Below are 16234 nucleotides of genomic sequence, written 5' to 3'. Positions count from 1 at the left end.
TGGTTAGGGCCATTATTTTATTTTGTTGGTCCCTGAACAATGAAGAAAAACCTACTATATATAGGCAACTCAGATATATATACTGAAGAGATTGCGTGTGTAATAATATTGTCAACTAATTTAGGCTAACTTTATGTTGGTTCCTGGCGGCCTGCAGTTCAACTATACGCAAAATTCATAGTTTATAAGGTCTTTACATTTGTTGGAGATCGATAATCATTAGCCTCAACCACACAAAGTGGTTTTTAATAAAAAAAAGAAAGGTTTAATTTGACCGTACATTTGAATGGTTGTCGATAAGCCAACCTAATATTAGCTAGGTTTTTTAAGTTCTTGTGGCGTTGAGCATTATCCTGATCTATTACACTACTATATATATATAAATGAAACCCCCGATCGATCGTTGGGAAACTCATATCTCCCTCCCAACAATTCAAGCTAGAAGAAGCTAAGACTAGACTTTTTCCATAGAAAGTAAGGGGAAAAAAAATCCAAATATGGTTTCAAAAAATAATCGTCTCATGGCCAGAGCAACATGCCTCCTAATATTCTTGTTTTCAGTTATCAGAATAGCCCATGGTGCAGATTTGAACATAAAAAACTTTGGAGCAAAGGCTGATGGCAAGTCAGATGATAACAAGTAAAAACAGTTACACGCCTGTAACTTGATTGTTCTTCATGTCATTTGGATTTCGAAGATTTATCTTAGTGTGACATATATAAAAATGTCTCTCTCTTAATTCTCTTCTTTTATTTAATTTCTCAGATTAATGGTGGTCTTTGATTAGGCAATGAGTAATGCTTGGAAGGCGGCATGCGTGTAGACCGATCGTAGCACTGTTTTGATACCAAACGGGAAATACATGGTTGGTCCATTAACGTTCCAAGGACCCTGCAAGGCACCAGTCAGTGTTCAGGTTCAAGGAAACGTTCTTGCTCCACCAAGCCTCAACATTTTCAAGTCCCAAAACGGCTGGATGGTTTTACAAAACATTGACAGATTGATGGTCTCAGGAACAGGAACTCTCGATGGCCAAGGATCACTTGCTTGGTCCCAAAATAACTGTGCAAAAACTGGGACATGCAATTCAATGCCCATTGTACGGACCATCTAAAATTAATACATGGATCTTTTTTTTTTCTTATGTTTAAATTAAATAAATCTCATTTCTCTCAGTCCGTTTCTTCATTATCTAGATTGAATATAATTCAGATACTTAAAATTCATTGTTATAGTCTGTTTAATCTTTTTAAATTAAGCATAATTTTACTCTGATAAATGTATTAACCATAAACTTGATTTCATAGAAAATATTTAAAGGTATTAATTATATTATCTAGTATTAATTTACAACTAGATTTTGGTGGTAAATTGTAAGAGTTTAATATTTTATTTTAAAAACTTTAAGCCTATTATATAGAGATAAATATTTGATGGTTTTAAATTAGATATTGATTAGTAGTTTACATTGATTTTTAATATATGTATTATTATAAAGATATTTTATGAACTACTATTGTTTAAGAGATTTATGATTTCCTACTACATTATATGTTAGTAGTATTAAATTATGATTTCGATTATGTGGATATTGAGTAATTTAGAAAGGATGGTATTTTAGAGTTAAGATAATTTTAGGTTTTGAGCAATTAAAATAAGTATTTCAAGTGTAAAGATGAGGTATCTGTTCAATTGGAGATTTACCCAAACTACATGATTTTTCTAATGGTGATAATGAATATTTCCCTAGTGCTATTGTGAGGATATGCATGAGGTGGTATTTCCACCCCACACCTCGCCTCTGCGAGGCGGGGGTGGGCCCCCTGAGTGCTGGGGGGTGAGGTGAACATTTTATCTGCCTCGCCCCCTGCCCACTTCAAAAACACTAATGCCCATTGGGCTTAAAAATTATTTTTGGGTCCAAAAATATAAACCCAAATTATTATATAATTAAATTGTAAATTATAATTTATATATATAATATTAATTTTAAATTTATTAGATTTGCTCGTAAGAGTCATAAGAGTATGAGACTTATTCACAAGATTGTAAATGGCATTGTGATGAGTGTGTGAAAGTACACTCTAAATACCCTATTATTGGATTAAAATGCTAAAATGTTAATAGAAATCATAAAAATTAATGTGTATTTTCAAATTGACTTTCTATTTACGTTGGGATACTCCTAAACAGTTTTTATATGTTGAATTTTAGAGTTTATAAAAGAGTAAGTTAAAGTCTAGTCAAATTCAAAGTAGAAGCTTCATGAAGCTTGAGAGCAATTTGGATCAAGAAAAAAAAAAATACAAAAGGAAACTGCAAGAAGTCCAAATTTGAAATTTGCTAGGAGACAGTCTGGACATATTTTAGTATTTTGATCGTAACGTTTTACTCACATATTGGATTGATTGTATTCTTAATGCATTAGAAAGTTAGCTTAAAGGATTATAAATTTGTCTCTAATAAGGATGTCCAAATTCAAACTTCTGAAGTGCGTACGTAGCTGTCAAGATGAGTTCTAAAATTTAAAAGATTTTTTTATGCGAAAATTATGAAAACATTAGGGTTTCTTTCCTACCCTATATAAATATATCATTAGCACAAAATAAAGGAGGAGGAAAGGCACAAGAGACAGATTTGAAGAGAGGAGAAAATCACTTCCATAGCCGCCGTTTGCTTTATCTTTCTCTGGAGATTTTTGTTCTCCATCATATTTATGGATAACTAAATTCTCAAGTAGGGTTAGGGATGAACTTGCATATTAGATTACATTTTTAATTTATTTTTAATTTATGTAATTGATTTTCAATAACTAAAACTCTTTTGTTTTATCATTCTCAATTCATTGTTGATGTTTTCTTCTCTAACTAATCATAGAATTTATTCTGTTTATAGATTCAGTCATGCTTTTTCTATTGAATGGATTAGTTTTTTTATTATGTTTAGATCAATTATTTATCTATATTGATTTAGTTCTTTGCTGCAATATCGTTCCCTGAGTATATTATCGTTATTGGATTTTCTCAATATGGATAATAATTTATGTATTTTAAAAGTGGTGAATAATTTTTCAAAGGGTTACATTTGGTTTAATTTTGGTTTATAAATCTATACCCTCCGATTGGAAATTTCAGAAATAGAGTTCCCAATTGAGTTATCCAATGAATTAAGAATAATTAAAATATCGGATTTGTGCAAAAGATTCCCACGCTCTCCTGTTCGTCAAATTTGAGTACTTCTTCCATTAGTAACATTGCTTCACTTTAATTAGCATTAAAAATTACTCTTTGTTCTCCATTAATCATTTAAAATTTTTCTTTAGTTTTTTAATTCCTTCTGCTATTTTTTTAATTTTTCTCCATGTGGAATCAACACCCCAAAGTTGTGCTAGCATATTATTCTTTGGCTGTAACCACATGGACACATTAGACCAACCTTATATAGAATTCCAAAGCCATACAAGAATCGTACTTGAGCAATATTAGACTTGAAAAGTAGGGCGAGGTTCGGTCTACCCGCCCTCGCTTAGAGTATTTCATGCGAGGTAGGGTCTCCCACCCCTGCATGGCTGGTGTGGGGTAGCGGGAGGCGGGTCACCATTGCCCACCCCTACCTATGCTAAACTTTGCATAAAAAGAAAATGATCTAAGGTTGCTTTATGAAAATGTGCATGATGTGTTCTGAAATGAAAATATAAAAAACAATCTAAGTTATGTGTTTCTGCATTACTCAATAAATCCGTATGAAAGAGAAAAATGTTTATTGACATGACTAGTGTAGACATGAGAAATATTTTGACATGTTTCTAAAATGTGAAAAAGAGTGGACATGACATCTGAAAATTTTGTACATGTTATATGAAAATGTTTTGAACCTGTTTTGAACATGTGAAAATGATATGAATATGTTCTGCACTTTATATGATATAATATGTATATGAAAAACCTTTGGCATGATTTTCTGATTCTGATTTTGGTTCTAATATGCTATATGGTTTGTACCAACATCTCTGATATGAGTGTATCCACTTTAGAAACAAAATGGTTGTTCTATGTGTTCTTTCTTGTGTTGAGAATGAATAATGAGAAGTTTCACAATATGATACTGTCTGATTTGACCACCGGAGATAGCACAATTTTACCACGGGAGTTAAACATGGTACATGATATGTTAAGATGAAAATATTCAGTCATGTTATGCTAAAGAGTCTTTGAATATGAATAGTGAAATGTCACTTTAATTTTCTGATAATATGATTTTGAGATATGCACATTGAAATGAAAAGTTTTGTTTCTGCATTCTGAACTCTCTGAAAAGGCTCATGTTTACATATTAGTATATATTCTCCGCTTACTAAATTGTTGAAAACTCACCGCTTATCTCCACAATATTTTTGAGATGATTTAGATGATTCAATGGAGAATCAAGAATATGAAGTATGGGTAAGGTTATGTGAATATAATGGTAAGTACAAACAGAGGACTTTGGGTACCTTGATTTTGGTAGAGTTTTATGCAGTAGTTTTATTTGGTTATTTTGATAGAAATGCTGAAGGTTGATGGTTATTTTGAGACTTCATGGTATCTTAGAGTAAATATATTATAGTTATTGGTTGTAGTAATAATTTTTACGGTTTATAGGAAATTTGGAATCTATATATTGTGTTGTTGGGAGATGAGTTTAGGTAACATGAGCTAACTCCCTTGACTTTTGGGACTGGGGCACCATTACAACTAAAATATATATTGACCTAAATGATCAGTAAATACAAAGACAACATAATAAATCAAACGACTAATATACTATATATATATGTATATAAAGAACTTTATTGCCATAGTATGCTGCACTAATATCCTTTATCATAGAGAAAAAAGTCTTGTAGATATAAATCTCATTGATTAATTAAATCTATAAGGCTAGCTGGTTAACGATCAAGATTTTAGTGCACTCGATATATATAAGTTTGTAAGGCATATATTTATATCTATCATGTAGAATGAAAGAAAATGTACATATATATATATATATATATATTTATATGAAAAAATCTAGTTACAAGCATACTTGTACACTAATATGTGCACCAATTTATTGTGATTGGTCAAAAAGTAGATTTTATTGAAAACAGTACTAATTTAACTTTTAAGTATGAAAGAATCAGTATTGGTACGCAGATTAGTACGTGACTTTGCTTGTATGTAGCAAAACTCTATTTATATATATGTGTGTGCGTGCGCGCGCTCATGTGTGTGTCTATGTGGGGAGAATATGCATGCATGGGTATTGACGGCACTGCATGCATGTAGTATTTTAATTCCATCCCATGTGGGTCCAAAATAATTTAAATTAGTCTAGAGAGTAAATGTGATCCATCCGGCCGATCCGATTAATTGTACGAACGGTTTATGAATAGATATGCACCAAGTGATCCTTAATTAATTTGGGCGTGTACTATAGCTAGCTAGCTGATATTGGACTATATATAAATTAATGCAAGGCTTTGTATGAAATTAGCTTAAATTAAATGTTATTAATATTGCATCATATCTACGTTGTGATATATACAAAAATTCTATGTACAATCTCTTTTGTATACTCTTTATGTACTTAACTAATGTGATTGGCTGCATTAATTTTTTTTTTTAATATAAGATAACCGTTTTGACCAATCAAATTAATAAAATGTATAAGAAATACGCAAAAATGATTGTTTCTCTAATAACCATTGATAATCGAAGATTCTACACTAATTAGGATACTAATAAGTGTATAATCATGGTGGATGGTCTTTATATATAATTAATTACTAAATTAGGATACTAATTAATAATTGTTGACCATGCATACAGGCTACTAACTGTTAATTAATCTCCCAAGCTAGCTAGCTAGCGATTGGGCATTAGCAGTAATCTAAGATCAGAAAATCACGAGACAAATGCCATTCAGTTGAGTGAGAGCTGGCTTCAAGGACGAAGCCAAGCTAAGAATAGATCGAAGTCATTGAATTAGTTGAATAAACTATAAATACCATACAACTTATTAAAGGTGTTGCATAAGATTAGGAAACGATCGATTGACAGTTTCAACAAGTTTAGATGGTTTAGATTCAACACCCATGTATTATAAATAGTTGTGTTAACCAAAGGATCTTTTCATCGATCATTTATATCAGACAACTACCAAAAACAAAAAAGTTGAGGTGCGATAGATAGATAAAAGATCAAGATGGCTGTGAATATAAACCTCACGTTGATATCCTTGGTGTTTCTGGTGGCATTTAATGCCATTGATCATGCCCAGGCCGCAATTTTTGATGTGACAACACATGGAGCAAAGCCTGGTGGAGATATAACCGCGGTATGAGTGTGTATATATATATATATACTACTACAATTCCATTTAAGATCATGCACATATTGTTGATCAGTATAAATGTTTAAATGCTATACTCATCATAAGTATTCATATGATCATCAGTAGTACTTATGATCTAAAAAGAAGAATTAAGGCTGAACTAATTTATTCTGTTTTCATTTTCGGTTTCCGTAATGATCATCAGGCTTTGACCAGTGCTTGGAAAGATGCATGTGCAGCAAGTGGTAATAACCAAGTTGTGGTTCCAAAAGGGACATTCAAATTAGGTGAAGTGAGTTTAGAAGGACCTTGCAAGGGACCTATTGAATTGCAAAATCATGGCACCATCCAGGCTCCAGCAGACCCCAGTAAATTCAAGGATTTCTGGATCCAAATCATTCATGTTGATGGGTTCACTCTGTCAGGGGGTGGAACTTTCGATGGTCAAGGACAACTAGCTTGGAAATCAAATAACTGTGCCAATGACGCCAACTGCGGAGTATTTGCCGCTGTAAGAATTGTTCGGCATGCATGCTATAGATTTTCCACCACTCTCCCTATATATATATATATATATGACACTAATCACTTACTATTATTTGTTAATATGTGGTTCTTAATGTTTAAAAAATGAACGCATGCAGAATTTGAAGTTCAGCTTCCTCACAAATGCAGTAGTCAAGGACATAACATCACTAAACAGCAAATATTTCCACATAATCTTGTTGGGCTGCAAACACATGCAGTTAGAACAACTAACCATCACTGCACCTGCAGACAGCGCCAACACCGATGGAATCCACATTGGACGTTCATCTTTGATTACAATTAGCGATATAAAGATTGGAACTGGTGATGATTGTATCTCCATTGGTGATGGAAGCCAAGGCGTTACTATCACAAAAGTAACATGCGGACCTGGCCATGGCATCAGCATTGGAAGCCTTGGAAAATACAAGGACGAGGAACCTGTGACTGGAATCACAGTCACCGATTGCACCATTACCGATGCCACAAATGGCGTGAGGATCAAGACATGGCCTGCTAGCCCTAGTCCTGGTACTGCAACCGGTCTGCATTTCGAGAATATTGACATGACTAACGTGGAGAATTGTCTCCTCGTAGATCAAGGATACTGCCCACATGGTATATGCAAAGCTCAGGTAAGAATATCATGTGGAATTTTACGTTATCAGCTTCAATCGACTTCAATGTGCAAGAAAAAACTAAAGAAACTATGATTTTTTTCCTTCTCTTTTGGGATCGATCTTCCTGGTTCTAGATTCCCTCTACGATCAAGATCAGCGACGTTAGCTTCAAGAACATTCGAGGAACTAGTACTAGTGTAGAGGCTGTCAAGATATCTTGTAGCAAGAGCGTACCATGCGAGAAAGTGCATCTTGAGAACATCGACATTAAATTCACAGGGTCTGGAGAGTATAAAGCAATATGTGAGAATGTCAAACCCACATTTGCTGGAATTCAGAACCCTCCTGCTTGTACGGGGTCATCTGCAGAATGAGCGAGGGCAACAGAACAGCTTAAACAGAATGCTCCTCAAAACTAAATGAGTAATATTAATCCTCAATCGAGGAGCATTCTCGTGACCATCATGTCCATGCATCGCTTTAAAGTAATGCATGCAGTCGGCAACTAGCCGAAATAAGATTTAGTAGAGTCCCCGTCCATTTCATGTAATATGTTCCACATGAGTACTTTAGCATTGATTGTAACCCATGCTAGGAGGAATTTAGATATATTTATGAAAAATTATAAAATTATTGGGACCCACCTTAAATATCTACATATATTGACATTATTGTCTCCTCATAATGCGTTGAACCTGCAAAAAAAAAAAAAAAAGTGTTTTCTACACTTCATCATGGCACAAGGATTAAGGAACAAATGTCATAATTTGGGTTTGAGTTGTTGGGTCCAACAACACATGTCAATGAGTTATGCACTTGAAATGTACTATCCAAAAGATGTCAATTGCCAGCTCATGTTTGGGGAGCCATAAAGTCCATTTCGGTAGTTGCTGATGCTATTTACGTGAGGCCTAGTCAACGAGATCAGGTTGAATTGCACTCGTTTGATTGTTTGGGTGTCCAAAGCAGCTTAAAAGTAAAGTGCATTTAGCTGAATATGGCATCCAAACGAGCCCCTAAGTTTATGGTTAGGGCCATTATTTTATTTTGTTGGTCCCTGAACAACGAAGAAAAACCTACTACATATAAACAGCTCAGATATATATACTGAGGAGATTGCATGTCTAATAATATTGTCAACTAATTTAGGCTAACTTTATGTTGGTTCCTGGCGGCCTGCAGTTCAACTATAAGTGAAAGTCATAGTTTATAAGGTCTTTACATTGGTTGGAGATCGATAATCATCCTCCTCAACCACACAAAGTGGTTTTTTATAAAAAAAAGAAAAAGAAAAAGAAAGGTATAATTTGACCGTACGTTTGAATGGTTGTCGATAAGCCAACCTAATATTAGCTAGGTTTTTTAAGTTCTTGTGGCATTGAGCAGTATCCTGATCTATTACACTGCTACATATATATAAATGAAACCCCCTATCGATCGTTGGGAAACTCATATCTCCCTTCTAACAATTCAAGCTAAAAGAAGTTAAGACTAGACTCTTACCATATAAAGCAAGGGGAAAAAAATCAAAACATGGTTTCAAAAAATAATCGTCTCATGGCCGGAGCAACATGCCTCCTAAGATTCTTGTTTTCAGTTATTAGAATAGCCCATGGTGCAGATTTCAACATAAAAAACTTTGGAGCAAAGGTTGATGGCAAGTCAAATGATACCTAGGTAAAACAGTTACACGCCTATAACTCGATTGTTCTTCATGTCATTTGGATTTCGAAGATATATCTTAACGTGACATATATAAAAATGTCTCTCTCTTAATTCTCTTCTTTTATTTAATTTCTTGGATTAATGGTGGTCTTTGATTAGGCAATGAGTAATGCTTGGAAGGTGGCATGCGTGTCGACCAATCCTAGCACTGTTTTGATACCAAACGGGAAATGCATAGTTGGTCCATTAACGTTCCAAGGACCCTGCAAGGCACTATTCAGTGTTCAGGTTCAAGGAAACGTTCTTGCTCCAACATACCTCAACATTTTCAAGTCCCAAAACGGCTGGATGGTTTTCCAAAACATTGATAGATTGATGGTCTCAGGAACAGGAACTTTCGATTGCCAAGGATCACTTGCTTGGTCCCAAAATAACTGTGCAAAAACTGGGACATGCAATTCACTGCCCATTGTACATAGCATCTCACATGCGTGTTTATATATGTGCGTGTGTGTGTGTTTGTTAATGTCGGTTTTTTTTTTTTTAATTTTATTATTATCATCAATATAGCACATCGATCATGAGTATAATAAGCCTAAATATTAGAATTCTTTGGTTTTATGCGCAGAATTTGGCATTCACTTCGATCACCAACTCGAAGATTCAGGACATAAGTTCGCTAAACAGCAAGTTGTTTCACATGAACATATTGAATTGCAAGAACGTGACCCTTCAACATATTATAATCAGAGTGCCACAAGAAAGCCTAAACACTGACGGAATTCATAGTGGTTGCTCATCCGGGATCAATATTAACACTGGCGCATACATCAAAACAGGGGATGACTGTGTCTCCCTTGGTGATGGAAGCCAACAAACTAACATTGAGAATGTGACATGTGGACCTGGACATGGCTTTTGTGTTGGAAGCTTAGGAAAGTATCATGACGAACAACCTGTTATGGGAGTTACTGTGAGGAGCTATACCCTCACCAGCACAATGTTCGGTGTTAGGGTCAAAACATGGCCAAATTCTCCTAGCGGCATTGCTTCATATTTGGATTTTGAGGATATTGTGATGAACAATGTCAGCTCTTGTCTTCTTATAGACCAAGAGTATTGCCCTTATGCTCAGTGCAATGCAGAGGTGCTACTATGACGTCCCAAACTCTCATATACGGACACGTGAAAATCAAGACGTCAGGATGATGACAACATGGGTCACACATCCCATCGCCAAGTGCCAAGTGTGTGTACATGCAACAAGTATACAATAAAATCACGTAGCGGATAATAAAAGTCTTACAACTAAGTACCAGAATTTTTTGTTTAAATACAAACTCGTTTAAGTCACACATAATAAAATATTACAAGTCTCAAATATTGTTTTAAAACCAAATTACAAGACCTAAAAACTAGAAGAGATAATTTTTAACATAAAAGACTCCAAATCAAAACTCTGGCGGAGCCACCTCTTCGGGCTCAGCCTCCTCCTTCTCAACATCTGCATCAAAATCTACGGTATCAAAATGGTGCCGCAGGTAAGTAATAATCTAAATGCCACAAGATAAAAATATATTAAACTCAACAATATGCATGAAAGAATGCCAAATGCACATGTCCCATAAATCCACATTTTTCCACGCACGCCAAAATCTTATTTTGGCCCAAAACATATCCTTTAAAAGAAACTATTGTCATTATCCTATATAACGGCCCAAACCAAGAAAACCATCATTTTTCCATAAAAAATATCACAATAACCTCTTACAAAGTCTTGCCATTTTTCCAGAAAATGGCCCATATCTAGGGCTGAGCACCAACGAATCGGAAACGGTATTGGAGCCATCCAACTCCGATTCTGACTTTGTCGGAGGCCGAATCCGACCTCCGACTCCGGCTCCGATGGCGTTAGACTCTGCTCCGACTCCGCCTCCGACTTGTCGGAGCAGAGTCAGAATGGAGTCGAGGTTGGGCAACGGCATTGATTTGGTTGACTGCGATGGCACCGTGCGATGACCCAGATCTGCAACGGCATTGGATTTGGTTGACTGCGACGGCACCGTGCTATGATTGATGACCCAGGTCTGCCTTCTTTGCCGATTTGGGAAGTTGGCAACTGGGTATAATGGGACTGGCCGACTGGGAGTGGGGTGTGGGGACTTGGGGTGACGGGGACTGGAGAAAAGTTAAAAACTCTTTAGGACTTACTAAGTTAGGGCTGCAGGACAGAATTCAATGAGGGAAATAGATGCTACGGTGCCGTTTTGGTCAATTTAAGGAGCAATGGGCTAGGTTTTGAACTTTTGGTTGCAGGCCTATAGGAGTGGCCCAGTGGGCAGCCGGTTGGCCTTCTTCAATACATATTTTGGGCTTTTTAATTTTTATATTCCCATATCCTAAGCTAAACCATATTTTAAAAAATATTAAATCAAATTTTAATCTTAAAGTTTGTATACTATTATATAACTAATAGTATACTATTATATATATATATATATTATATTAGTAATACACTAATACTAATACTATTAGTCTATTAATATATAGTAAATTAGTAATATTTATTAACTTATTTACTATAGTCTAATAACTAGATAGTCTAGATGTAATAACTAGTAACTAATAATATGTAATAACACTAGTTACACTAGTACTAATAGATAATAACTTAAAGATATTAATTTAATATATACATATATATATAACTAATAGTATACTATTATATATATTAGTAATTTACTATATACTAATAGTCTATTACTATTAGTCTATTAGTATATAGAGTATTAGACTATTAGTATATAGTAAATTAGTAATATTTATTAACTTATTTACTATAGTCTATAACAAATAACTAGATGTAATAACTAGTAACTAATATATTTATTAACTTATTTACTATAGTCTATAACTAATAACTAGTAACTAATTATATGTACTAACACTAGTTACACTAGTACTAATATATAATAACTTAAAGATATTAATTTAATATATATATAACTAATAGTATACTATTATATATATTAGTAATTTACTATATACTAATACTATTAGTCTATTAGTATATAGTAAATTAGTAATATTTATTAACTTATTTACTATAGTTTAATAACTAGATAGTCTAGATGTAATAACTAGTAATTAATAATATGTAATAACACTAGTTACACTAGTATTAATAGATAATAACTTAAAGATATTAATTTAATATATATATATATAACTAATAGTATACTATTATATATATTAGTAATTTACTATATCCTATAACTTACATGTTATTATGCATTTTAGTATTTATACATTATTATTACATGTAACACACATATTTATACATTAGTAATTTAGTTTTACTGTGTTACATGGTAGTAATATTGAAACAGCATGAGTCATGATGTGATGTTTACATATACTAAACTATTATTAGTTAATTTAGTCTATATATTATAGCATAAATATATTATTTTATAATAATTAACCTATGTAGCTATTCTAGTATATTACTGAGTTTAAAACTATATAAGATATAGTTATATAAAATCTATATTCTATATAATCAATTTTAATTATTATACATTAGTTTACATGCTATTATAAATTTATTATTAATATATTAGTGTTACATGTTATATTATACATTAGTATTACAATGTTATATGTTATTAAGCATTTTAGTATTTATATATTAATATTACATGTTATTATATTTATATCTATATGATTAATATATAGAAAAACACATTGTTTTTATAAAATATATACATTAGCGGAGCGGAGTCAGATGTGGAGTCGGAGTCGGAGTCGGAATAGGGAGTCGGAGTTGGAGTCGGAGTCGGATCGGAGTGGAGCCGGATCGGAGTCGAGGTCGGATTTTCGGATTTCTGCTCAGCCCTACCCATATCCAATATCCAAAACCATTTCCAAATTAATGCATGCACCATGATCTCCCCTAGGGATCATCCGCACACTCTAGCTCATATGCCACACCGCAGGTAACGACTACGCATGTGACACCTAAATGAGCGATACCCAGTCTCGTGCCCAGCGCGTACCTGGACCAGGCCATCCTCTAGTCCCCGCCAGCCAAGGGACCACGAAGTCGACACAACAACGTTACCGTATCGTGCGATCCGGTCGTCACCCAGCGACAACCCAGGAGATGTCACTCAGTATTATCTACTCTCGAGTGACCAGAGGAGCTCCACTGAGATAATACCCCATCCTGACTTGGGGTCGTGATACACACACACTCAAAAATCTATTTACACTGATAAAACCAGTTTTTCTCAATTTAATACGTGCATATGAATGCACCATGCAATGCACACCTTAAGACACAATTTATCCAACAAAACTCAACATCAACAGTAACTAAACAACTCCATCCTCAAATCCATCCGACTCTCGACTCTTCAGACTCAGTCTGGAATAACCAACCAATCACAAATTTATTGTGAAGCAATAATATATTTAAATCTGAAATGAAGTTTGGAAAATACTTACAGCGCTTTAAAGGCAAATTCCTGGAAGATCAAATACCAACTTTAACTCCCCAAAGCTAGCTTGAAAATAAACTACCAAAATACAGTTTTTTACACTAAAATGGATTTCGAAAACAAAGGGATTTAAAGGTGGGATTTTCAGATTTAAAGGATGATTTTTCTGAAACAACACTTGAAGATGATGGCTGGAGATATAATTACATGGCAAGGGAAAACAAAGGGAAAGAACACACGCATGGCTTGCTCAAAAATAGGGCACGAAAATGAGGCTTTCAAACACAACTAGGACTCGAAAATACTAGAGGAAAAAGAGGGAAAAACGAGCAAGAAATTGAAGCCAAAATAGAGTATAATTTTGGTACAAAACAGAACATTGGTTAGAGAGGAGAACACCCGAAAATCACAAGGTTTACCCACAATCTTGCACACGAAAAAAATCCTATGAAAAAGAAAGAAACTAAGCATGGAAGTGTGGCCACAAACAGAGCATTGGCTCACGAATTCACTCGAACGAAAAATGGAGGAAGGATTCGGCTCCAAGGTTGAAGAAGATGCAGAAAATTTCCCAGGGAAGAAGAAGATCAACCGGCCCAACAAGAGGGGAAGAAAAGAAGATAAAACCGAAAGAAATGAAGAGAAGAAGGAAGGAGAAGCAGTAGCAGCTGAACGGAAAAGAAGAGGAAGAAAAGAAAGAGGTGGACGGCGCTGGAGGAGAAGGAAAAGAAGAAGAAGAAGAAGAAGAAGAAGCAGAAACCCTAAGGCACTAAAACGACGCCGTTTTGGGTAAGTTGAGGGGCTGGGCCCGAAATTGGTTGGCTTTGGGTCCGAAAATACAGGAAAAAAGAGAAATAAAAGAGTTCAACCCAAAATACAAAGAACCAAGAAATAAAAAGGTACAAGAAAAAAAATAATTAAAAGCCAAGTAAAAACACTACAACTCAATACTAATAAAATAGAATATTTAAAGCCCAACAATAGAATATTTAAAGCATAGAGTAATTTAAATGTGAAATAATAACTAATAATAAGAAAGCACATTAAAATAATTTACACAACTTAAAATCATAAAATGAACCCAACAAATAAAACATTAAATTTAAAACAAAAGTCATAAACCATAATAAATAAAATAATCTTCTTATGCAAATACACGTAAAAACGGGATATCACAATTACGTACTTAATAACTTAAAAAACAGTAATTTCTTAAACTAATTAATAATATTTAATATTAGTACTTATATAATTTGGTATTTGTGATTAATGACTTTGTTAATTTGCATGCATGCATATAAAATAGGTTCCATCACGTGTCAAGATTAGCAATGTTAGCTTGATCAAGAACATTCAGGGAACATCCGTAACTAAGCAGGCTGTGAAGATTATATGTAGCAGAAGCATTCCTTGCCAGAATGTGCAGATAAGCGACATTAGCTTGCAATACAATGGAAAAGATGGCCCTATTACATCCGTGTGCAAGAACGTGAAGCCTTCAGCTTTTGGAAAACTGAACCCTCCTGCTTGTGCTAATTATAATTAATTAACCTTCCTTTTGAATATTATGCTTAAATGTTAAATGCATGCATGCAAAATCTCAAAAAATATGCGTGCATGGAATATTAATTAAGTTCATTCGATCATAGCTAGGTTGGTTTAGAAAACTCATGTACTTATACGTTGCACCCCTGCCCGTCTTCATGCTTGCTTGCATGCATGCATGCGTGATGAGCTGAGTGGTGAACCAATATAATTTAAATAAATTATATTAAGATGTTAATATATATATATATATATATATATATATGTTCGAGCCTTTAGTTTTCATTTGAACGTACGTACGTAAGTAATTTATGACGTTCGAATACTGTCTCATAAAGTTGTACGGACGGTATATGTTATATACGACAATAATCCTTTTTATTTTTATTTTTATTTTTTATTTTTTATTTTTTTTTTCTGTATGCATGGTGTCCCTTGTTTTTAATGAAATTATAACGTTCAAACACAAAGTAATTAATTATGTTCGCGCGTTATTATATATGTCCAAATCTTTAGTTTACATCCAAACATTATAAAGTAGTTAATTTATGCTCAAATTAACATACACATAACATTTGGACATTAATCATTACACGGGTAGTACTCATTTTTTTTTTTTTAAATGAAATCCAATTCAACATGTTATGGACGTCATGTTTTACAGCATCACACACATAATCACATGCAACCAAAGAGAGATAAGACTTTGGGGGTTCGTTGGAATGCCTCCAATATTGTCTAAGTCAGTAAAATAATAGAGATTTTTAATTAGGGAGTAGAAGATTATCCTCGTTATGACACGTGGGTGGTGTGTATATATATACATATAGAACCCAAGTGTCTTCTGTTTCAAGTGATAACGTCTAACCCATCATTTGAAATTCAAGTTACCCAATAAATTGATAACTACTCCCCGAGATTCTTGGGTAGCTATCATTATATTCCTTCAGTGGGCCAAGTCCTCAACTTAGGATTTATTGAGTCAAGCTTGGGCTTAGGCCCATGATATGGTCTGG

The 16234-nt window shown here is 34.0% G+C and overlaps 1 protein-coding gene, 1 long non-coding RNA gene and 1 pseudogene across 2 annotated transcripts; all 3 read left to right on the top strand.

Annotated features, from left to right (window-relative positions):
• The first annotated feature begins 416 nt into the window (after positions 1 to 416).
• Positions 417 to 1145, top strand: LOC122305803. The gene is made up of 2 exons (XR_006241250.1): positions 417 to 640; positions 767 to 1145. It is a non-coding gene; the product is annotated as an uncharacterized LOC122305803 (long non-coding RNA).
• A 5013-nt stretch (positions 1146 to 6158) lies between these two features.
• Positions 6159 to 8149, top strand: LOC122305802 (exopolygalacturonase-like). Its single transcript, XM_043118348.1, has 4 exons — positions 6159 to 6361; positions 6564 to 6869; positions 7003 to 7521; positions 7641 to 8149. Exons 1-4 carry the CDS (start codon positions 6230 to 6232, stop codon positions 7878 to 7880), a joined length of 1197 nt encoding a protein of 398 aa, XP_042974282.1. The 5' UTR covers positions 6159 to 6229; the 3' UTR covers positions 7881 to 8149.
• Positions 8150 to 9063: 914 nt separating this feature from the next.
• Positions 9064 to 15219, top strand: LOC122304987 (annotated as a pseudogene).
• Positions 15220 to 16234: the final 1015 nt, after the last annotated feature.

This window comes from Carya illinoinensis, chromosome 3 (genome assembly GCF_018687715.1).
Source record: "Carya illinoinensis cultivar Pawnee chromosome 3, C.illinoinensisPawnee_v1, whole genome shotgun sequence".
NCBI classification, from domain to species: Eukaryota; Viridiplantae; Streptophyta; class Magnoliopsida; order Fagales; family Juglandaceae; genus Carya; species Carya illinoinensis.
This window is presented reverse-complemented; position numbering and strand designations above follow the sequence as displayed.